Genomic DNA, 9,810 nt, shown 5'->3' with positions numbered 1-9,810 from the left:
TGCAATACTTGCTAAAGTTGAACATCAACGACATGCACAAGAGAAAAGTTGCCTTCTACTCATGAAAGTGCAAAAAATTAAAAAAATAAATTAAGCATTCAACAAGTACCATCCAGTGCTTTTATCAAGTTATGTTCACATACATCAGACTCGGCATGAACACGAGGACCCTTTTAACACGCACTTGAAAATGAGGTGGTGAGGGGAATAACAGTAAACACCAGTATGTTGTTGCAATTTTATCACGTCAGTTTGTTTCTGACTAATTTTCCATTGGCAGACAAAGTTCCATTATGGATCTCAACACACTGTAACAATCCATAATAGACATCCAAACTTTTTTTTTTTTTTTTTTGGTAAAATGCACCCCCCCCCATCAAAATGAAAAATCAGCACCAGTATGATGTTACAAGCCTACCTCTGTCATCAACAATCAGTGCTTGCATAAGTCTAAAATTCACTTCTCAGCACAGGGTTTTAAATTGCCAAATCATTTCCACAATTAGTTGTCATGATCTATGTTTGTTGTTTTTGGTTCAGTATTTAGTTTCATGTTTTTTCCTTGTGTTTGTTGTGTCTCGTCATGCTCACTGTGTCCACCTGTGTTGGTTTTATCCAAGCCCAAGTGTTACCTTCCAACCCTTCGTGACTTGTCCAGGTGCTCCTCATTGTCTCGTTAATTTGGTTGTATTTAGTTCCCTGTTTGCTTGCAGGTCTGGTTGGTTCATTGTCGACGTCAGTTGTCCTTCTGCCCTTGCCATGTCTCGTTGCTTTTGTTTTTTCCGTCGAGTTAATTCAGGCGAAGTTAAGTTGTTCTTGTGTTGTTTGTTACTTTGATCCATGTTAATTAGAATTTAAGTATTTTTATTTTATTCCCTTGTCTGCATTTTGTTATTTTCTAATTAAATAGCCCTTTAAGTTACTCCTTCCTCACTTCCCTGCATTTTGGTTCCTTCTACACTGCAACCTGACCTTGAAAATAGTGGTGTTATAAAACCAGGCATTGGCTAATTTAAATTTTTAATTTGGATTTAACAGTTTGAAGTCATGCAAAAATAATAAAAACACGACAGACTACCCTATTTTGCCAGTTCATCCTCCGCCCGCGAGCTGGGCTCCCTCAGGTCATGGTCCCGCCGTCCTTATTCATAAAATAATCGTCCTCGTCCTGTTAAAGCACTTCTGTCCTTACATTTCACCGGTCCTTCCATCACTGCCCCAAAAAACAACATCAACAAAAAATAACAATCTGTGCATGGCAAGAGGCGAACGGCTGAGGTGTCATAATTCATAAACATTATCTAAAGCTCATTCTTTTCTCATTTATCTATTCCCTATTCACATCCATTTACCGTAATTTCCGGACATCAAAACCTAAACGCGGATTTATAAATACATTAGACTAATAGCCGCGGGTGTCCGCATTAATAAATGAGGTATTACATATATTAACACCGAGAGATGCTTTTTATGCCCCCAAACAATGCTGATCACAGCTATAGTTAGAGCGTACCGGAACCTTTCTCAGACTCGTATGAAGCAAATTGGGCTTGCTCTGTAGAGATGTCTGAGATATTTATTGCACTTCACCCTTTGCTTAAATTAAACACAACTGAGATGCTTATTTTGGCTCTCAATTGCTTCTTCACACAGCCACATGTATCACTTCCATGTTTTTGCCGCTAGCTCTCTCTCTCTCGCCTTCACTCTCTCACACACTCACACTCTCACTCTGAGTTGCACTCTCAGTTAAAGGGCCAGTATACGCAACAGTATTAAGCGATTTCATTATGCTCAGAGTGCAAATATTTTAATTCTATACTTGACCTGGTTAGGGACGATTACAGGGACATCACAATAAAGCCCCGTGGCAGGAGTACCTCCTTCCAATTGGGTTGACCAAAACAGGTGTTCCCAAGATGTGGACAAAGAGGGGCTGCGCTGTCTTCGACACGGCGCCGTGAATGGTAGATGCGCTCGCAGAAAGGCAACGTGTCAGTGTTGAAGCAGGTCACGGAGGAAGATCAAAGTACTTCAGGTTAGCTCGTCATCATTTCACTGAACTCTGCTCTCTCTGCTGGGCGAGGAAGGAGAATTCCTGAGGAGATTTTTTTTTCCATTCATGTCTCTGCCCCTTACATTGTGTGACATGATGAGGTTTGAGTCAAGTGAAATTCAACTTAATTGTCTAGGATAACATCACCATACTATTGCTACCATTTTATGCATTAATTACATATTTAATATAAGTAAATAGGCCTTAAAATGTTTCTTAGGAACGGGGTCATGCTTCAATTAAACTGGGTCAGTGTTATTAAACAGCAAAAAAGTGGCAAGGCAGCACATGTGTGTGCCCAGCTGGAAAACATTAACAATCAATCGCTGGACAACAGGACTTGCATTTATCTTGTCATCAGCAAGAGGAGATTCACCTGTGCTGTGAAAATGTTCGTTTGTCGGTTGTTGTCACAATGAATGGATAGGAGAAACGTGATCTGCAAGCCACTGCCTCCATATTCTGCGTCAAATATTTACGCCACACGCGAAAAAAGTGAAAAGTTGACAATTCTATCCTCTGATTAATTTACGTGTCATTTTGGTTGGTGTGATTTGATTGAGCTTCTGTGACTGTGATAGATTCCCTCCCACATTAAAAAAATAAATAAATAAAAAAACTTAAAAAATACTTGACAAACATGTATGTAACCTGCTCCAAAATGCTTGAACAGTGTTGCAGCTCTCCTGGAGAAGCCCATCCTTAATGAGAGTGCTAATCATCCAACGCAATGGGCCAGGAAGAGAACGCCTTATGTTTCCCCGAGGGGGTGGATGTGAAAATAATGATTCATTAGCTCAGGAGAAGAAGGGTCTGGAATGAAATCAATATTTTGATTCAAGCACCTGCTCAAGAGCCCACGAAACGCATAAGGTCATTTTTGCTTTGTCATGGGACATTATTACTGATAGTTACATGTCAAATGTAATAGTTAGCGCATGGTTTGCGGGGTAACTAATATTATTGGTCTGGTTAGCCTTATGTTACGTAATTGACGGGTATTCTGTTAATTCTACCTTTGCTGGGTTGAGACAGCGTTTGTAATCCTTTCTCCGACATATTGGCCCTATTACTTGTGTCACCTCAGCGGAGTTGATTTAAAAGTTTAATTGTATGGTTTGCTGGTGAGAGCAGCGTTCCCGTCCTCCTTCCCAGCTTGCGGCGTCGCAGCTTCTCCATTGGAGATTAAGAAAAAAAAGAATTCAAAAAAATAAAAGAATTGAATGACTCAGCTGACTGGCTTCCAGCGTGGGCAGACTTGACATCCTCCCACGTTACGTGAGCTCGTTTATTACCGTGGCTTGTGTCGAGCACGTGCCACTGGTGCTGAGCGACTTGCGTCTGAGCCAACTTCACCTCGCCTTATCTCAGGCTTAATTGTTAGCGTGAGACTTATTGATCTTTTCTACACTCGTGGTGTACATCTTGCGACTGCGTTCAAGTGTCCCCCACCCCCCTGTATCTTAACGCACCTTTTGAGCTTTCCGTAATGGATGGCTTCCACTGCGGTGACCATGACCTGCCTGAGACGCCTCGATCCTGATCACACGTTATCGTCATTGTCATTATATATTATTATCGATCATTATTATCATCAACAATGCAATGACTGACAAAGGAACAGCAACACATAAATATGATAAGTAGTGAGACAATGGGAAACATTTCAGACATGTCTGCTGCTTGTATTATAAGAAAATGAGTTCTTTTGAGGCTTGAATTTACAAAAACGAAACCTACTGCACTTGCATTTTAAGTCCACCAACTTGCTGGCGAATCTTCCACTCACATTTGTGACAGCTTATTGCCTATTTCCGACATCACTGAGAGCACTGTTCCTGGCTTCTCCTGCCATGTGGTTGATGATTGATTCATATATGGCATGATTTTGGAACTGCGCCTGTTATTGCTGTTACCGTGGCAACCTAAATGGTTCCCTTCCAGGTTGCAATGTTGTGACAGGTGCCTTTGGAATCAACATCAATTTGCAATCAGCCAGCTGCAGGTCATCTGACTTCATGTAGTTTCTCATTAAAATATTTCTCAGGTTGAGTGAATGCACTATTGCAGATGTTTCAGAAACAATGTTTGTGTTGTTTTAGCTAAACATATCTTAGATCTAAGACATAAATATAAATTACAAAATAGTTATTTCACAACAGTTCGTTCAAAATATTCGCTAACTGCTAGCTAGCTAACCTTAAGATGAAAGGACAGAAGACGAAGCAACCACGACATTGTGACATGAAAATATATTATTTTTATAGCTTAAAAATGGAAAAAAATGGGGCTTCAATGGAAGTCAAATCTGAAAGGGGCTTTTTGCATATTTTTAAGCCATACCAAATGTACGACTGATGAAATGCCCTCGGGGCAGCAGCATGGATGAGTGACAAATTTTTTATGAGGGTTTATATGTACGACCGATGCTGCCTGTGGTGGAATATCTTATTAACTCGATATGAAGCTGTCAGTGAATGACAACATCGAGGACATGGGAGACACCCAGTCCACTCAATCACACCTTGGAACAAAAAATAAACCTGGCAGAAGAGTCTCATGGCTTCTTTAAAGGACTTTCAACAATAATTGTCCTGGCAAAAAGGACACGCCAGAACAAAATCAACAAGTCAGATAGTAGGCCTCTGTCGGTGAAAGGAACAAGGGCTTGTTCACAACAAGCAGTCTTTGAAATGTAACATGAATAAGAACAGAAAAGGAGAGAGAGGGAGAGTGGCGGAGAGAGTGGGGGAGAGAGCGAGTGAGAGAGTGGGGGAGAGAGAGAGTGTGGGGGGGAGAGAGAGAGAGGGTGGGAGAGAGTGAGAGAGAGAGAGAGGGGGGGGGACTTCTATATCTCAAAGTTTGGGGGTGCCTGGCTTCAATTTAGAAGTTCTTTATAGCACCCCAAAAATGGTCTAAAGACGCTTATGCATGTAGTAATCCAACGTTGACAAAATATGCATTAGAAATAATCACTACACTTAATGTGCAAGATGAACTAAAGCGTAAACACGCATTGACTTTCCTATCGTTCAGAGTGAAAGGTGAGCAAAGGTTTTGTCTCACTTCAATACGCTTCATGTCCCAAGACAATTTATTCAAGTTTCAGGGTCCCTTCAACTGACCGCAAAGTTTCACTGAGCGTTTTAGTTTTCGATTAAGTGCTGTGAAAGTTTCACTTTTTAGTACCACACGGAGAGCCATTGCACAGCTCAACAGATGCACTGATGCTTAGCTTTAGAAAGGGCAACCTTTAAGGATCACCAGATGCAACATTTGCCACCACACTCACCATGCATCACAATGGCTCTCACACACACACTAAATTAGCCTTCTATAATTTAATTAAACAACAATTATGCCAGTTTCATTATGCTTGGTGCTCGTCTGAATGGTAGAAAATAATCTCCAAATGTCAAACATACATTCCAAGTAGCTACATTTTCAAAACGTATCTTTTTGCATTCTTCAACTATTCTTCAAAAGGTTTACGCAAGTTCTTATTGGACTCACATTAATCGATGCATCCAACCCACTTGAGAACAGTCGGAATGTTTTGCATAGCCTACAGAGGAGCGAGTGATCCTCTCGGTCTGTCTGATCCTTAAGGTGCAGTGGCTCAATGGAATGAATAAATGGCATGTGACAGCTTGCCTGGGCTTTGCCAAATGGCGCTTTAAGGACAAGACTATGACGAGGAAAGGTTGAGAAATAAACCCCACATTTGCCCTGAAGGAAGTTTATGAAAGCAAAAAGAAAGGCAAACCCACTGGAGGCCATACAATTTGAAATATTTTTTTTTTCATCGGCAAATATTTGAGTCAAGATGAATATGGCATTCATTCGTTAAAAATAATTTAATGAAAAAAAAAAGAGTGGGCAATTCCTGCGATGTTTTAGTCCAAATCTTAAAAATCAAAATAACGTTTTTGAAGGCAAAAAGGAGTGCCAACCCATGCGTTGCCAAAAAAAAAAAAAAAATGAAAAGAGTCAAACTCCCAAATACTCGTTTTGAGCAATTTAGTGTGAAGTAGAACTATTGAGTGCATTTTTCAGTGCGCCATTGTCTTCACTCTACGGTGTTTCTCTCACCCTGCAAAAAGCACATTTACATCAGGAGATTCAAGGAGGTAAATAATGGGCTTGTTTATTTGTTGCAGTTTTGGAACAGGCAGGCAGCGGGTCGTTTGCTACCGAGTACTGAGCTGCTTCTCTGCTAATAGGCTGAAAATGGCCTCCAGAATGTCGCTATGCGTGTGTGTGTGCGTGCATGCGTGCGGTTCATTAAACTGCAACGATAAGATCATCATAATTTACACACTCAACAAGGAGTTTTTTGTGTTTCCTCCAGGCTCAGTGCAGATGATACCACTTTTGTTGAAAACAAAACATAAGTATGACAATAACGGCGCCAGGGCCCCGGTAGACTTGACAATATGGCATTTTGTTATGCTCATTGCATCGGTAAACAACCGAAGCTAAAATTCTAACTCAGCACGGCTGAATGTCCGGGACTGGTCTGTATAAAATGTTGGAAAGAAATTAAGAAATAAGTGACGACTTCAAAAAGGCCTACTTTTAATGAGGAAAATGGCCACGCCCCCTCTCCGCTCTCCTCTTGGTACTGCAGAGTCTGTAGAGAGACCGATTACATCACCATTGGAAATCATTGTTCCAAAGAACAAGTCGAAAGATTCATTCACCGAATCTTTTGGGAGGAACTGGACACAATTTAAACATTCCAAATCGGTTCTTCTAATTGGTGATGGATTGTACTACACTGACAAAAGTTTTTGTTGAATTTACTCAATTTTATTTCAATCATGTGGTTGCCCAAAATGAAATCATCTGTATCCAGATAATAATTTTTAGTGGATTATACACATGATGAAATGAACTCCAGTAAATTTTTTTTCCAGTGTACAATATATTACAATTTACTAGGCAGGCTCATAGCAACATTGAACTGCTATTACATCTGTGACAGAATTTGGAGCAAACAACTTCATACCTTGAATACAGTTTTATTGAACTGCTGTTTGTTTGTATGATGGCGGAGACCCACACAGAGGAACTCTGGTTCCCTCCAGATAAGGCTGACAGGTAAAGGAAGGGACCCCAAATCATTTCAGTGTGCTCCACATCTCCACAACAACTGCCATCCTTATCAGCGAGCTCCAGCAAGCCCATAAAGATTGTGCAACATCATATAAATACCTCCAACTGAATTAGCACATATTGGAATAAACGTGTATACAAACTAAAGACATTTTGAGTGGCCATTTTGCATTTAAGTGACTTTTTTTCTTGAAGAAAAAAAAAAAATATATATATATATACATATTTTTTATTTTTTTTAAATTTATTTTCATTTATTTTTTTATTTTTAGTTGTAAACAGTCTTCAGTGCAGGCGACATGGGGTCAGACGGTAAAATAGTCAGAAATCTACCAAAATATTATCAGATATCTCAGTTGAAGGCAAAATGTATTTTTTTTTTTTTTAAGTAATTATATCTGGAAAATATCCATTACATTTGAACACTGGACGTTATGTCAAACTGAAATTCAGATGTTAAGCAACCAAATATTCATGAGAGGAAGAATAGGTAGAGAAGTGATTCTTTTTTTTTTTTTTAGTGATTATTATTAGAGTGTGGAATAATGTAAGTGATCTTTTTATGACGGATATTAAACATGAACGACTTTACAAGATATTATGATTATTTTAAACACTGTATAAAGTATATTGAGTATGTCTATACTTTCAGCCAAGTTTCTTGTCGCAGCAGCTCATTTGTTAATTTTACTGTTTCTCTGTGGAAGGAAAATTGAAAAGGTAAGAGGAGGTTATTGCAGTCGTTCAGTTTTATACCGCCGTAATTTTCTTTTTGCATCAATTTAATTAGCCGTTGACTAGCCGCAATCAAAACAATATTTGCTTGAGTTGAAAAACTATTTAAAAAAACTAAATCCACATTGACATTCATTGACCTGTCCCTATTAACACTGTGTTTGGCTTTTCAGGGATGGGTGATCCAATTTGGGAACCACGGCAAGAAAGGGAGGACGTCGTTAACGCGGCACAGGTGAGCAGTCAAATTAGATTGGGTTCTTTTCAGCGTCACTGTATCGCCGAGGCGGCACACACGGCACCGTTTTATGATGTAAATTAAGCACGTGACTTTCTACCCTTGTTGGTTTAAAGAGCGGAGTCATTCAAGGAGCATCATCTTTTTTTTTTTTTGGTCAGCGAAGAAGCATGCGGTTTGCGGTGCATGAAGCCAAGTCCGAAGATAAACCGGATCGGTTCGGCGCAAGTGACACCAGATTGGAATCTTTTGACTCAAATCCCTGCTGGAAGCAACGTAGCCGCTCTCAGAGTGCTTGGAATTTGTCCAAGTCGGAGGTGTCTGCTCATGATACTGCCATCAGAGGAAAAGTGAACAAAGATAAAATGAACTATTCCCCACTGTTTGATTGAGCCGTCAACTGAAGCAATCGCTCCCACTTTGACAAGCGCGATAATGTTACATTTCTTTCAAAAGCGTTTTATGATCTTGCAAATAAATGCTCGCTGTCGTAGCCTGGGGACTGTAATAAAACCTTGTTTCCTGTGTCCTTCATTATCTCCCGTTTATAAAAGGCATCGTTTGGAGCATTGCTGTTGATCTTTATTGACCTTGTTGTCAAGCCAAATTCCTCATCACATAACGTCCATGTTGGAACGCAAACGTGGGACATGCTTGGCATTTTCATTGCAGGTAGACCTTCAGGCAAAAATATGACGCAAATACTTGGCTTTTATTTGGTCTTTTTTTTAATCCAAATACGGATTAAACATGCTGCAAGTTTTTTTTTATCTACTTTGTACAGTCATATGCTAACTGCTAGGATTTTTCTTAAAGATGATTTGTGAGGATGAGAGTGTTTTGGTCCTGGAAAAAAGGAAATACTTACTTTTAAAATTATTGTCCCATTAGGTATTGTAATTAGCTTTTAGTCCTCCAGGTGTGTTGCTTCTCCTGTGTCCCAAGTTTTATTATATCCACCATGCAACTTTTAATAATGTTTGTTCAAATATTTTACTACTAAACATGAAACACTAAAAATGGCAGGTGAAGTGTTCAAGTGATAATTTCAAACTTGATTTGTTCCTTTTTTACGCTTCACAACATGAAGTCAAACTACAAAGCAATATTAAGGAAAATTGGTGTAATTGATTGTCGTATTAATATAATTAATGAATATTATCTGTCTGTGATTTTTATGACATCATTTGGTTTGGATAGGGTTGGTCTTTTCTTTGCTCCCCACATCCACCATTGAAACGTACTTTAGTGAAATTAATTCTGCTGCATCATCCAGAGACAGCGGCTGCAGTGAGAATGGAAATATTCTATCTGCACCAACTAATCTACAAAGAACAAAATGTTCTCGGTTATGACTCGATCATGACTCGGGAGGAATGCGTATATAAGATCATTTTCAGCAATATATGTTTGACACAATCACCGTCTAGTAAGACCAATTGGAATGCGACAAGGCTTCTTTGACTGAGATTGTATTTGCATGTAAGAAGCAAAATGGCAGAAACAGATTAGAATTTTCTAGCACTTCATCCCTAAAAGGAAAATTTAGTCTATTGGATGTCATTCAGGTTAACGTATGATGTTTCGTCATTTGTATGTTGGCTAGATGGCGTTACGGGCCGTAGATATCATTTTGGTGGCGTTCCTCAGATTCCAAAGTGTA

The 9,810-nt window shown here is 39.4% G+C and overlaps 1 protein-coding gene across 1 annotated transcript; it reads left to right on the top strand.

Annotated features, from left to right (window-relative positions):
* The first annotated feature begins 1,839 nt into the window (after positions 1 to 1,839).
* LOC148319394 (uncharacterized) lies at positions 1,840 to 8,660 on the top strand. Its single transcript, XM_088280621.1, has 3 exons — positions 1,840 to 2,038; positions 8,083 to 8,144; positions 8,264 to 8,660. Exons 1-3 carry the CDS (start codon positions 1,972 to 1,974, stop codon positions 8,537 to 8,539), a joined length of 405 nt encoding a protein of 134 aa, XP_088136747.1. The 5' UTR covers positions 1,840 to 1,971; the 3' UTR covers positions 8,540 to 8,660.
* The last annotated feature ends 1,150 nt before the right edge of the window (positions 8,661 to 9,810 follow it).

This window comes from Idiotropiscis lumnitzeri, chromosome 18 (assembly GCF_059441095.1).
Source record: "Idiotropiscis lumnitzeri isolate Australia: NSW breed Sydney's pygmy pipehorse chromosome 18, RoL_Ilum_1.0, whole genome shotgun sequence".
NCBI lineage: Eukaryota > Metazoa > Chordata > Actinopteri > Syngnathiformes > Syngnathidae > Idiotropiscis > Idiotropiscis lumnitzeri.
The sequence above is the reverse complement of the archived record's forward strand: the minus strand, read 5'-3'. Positions and strand labels throughout refer to the sequence as shown.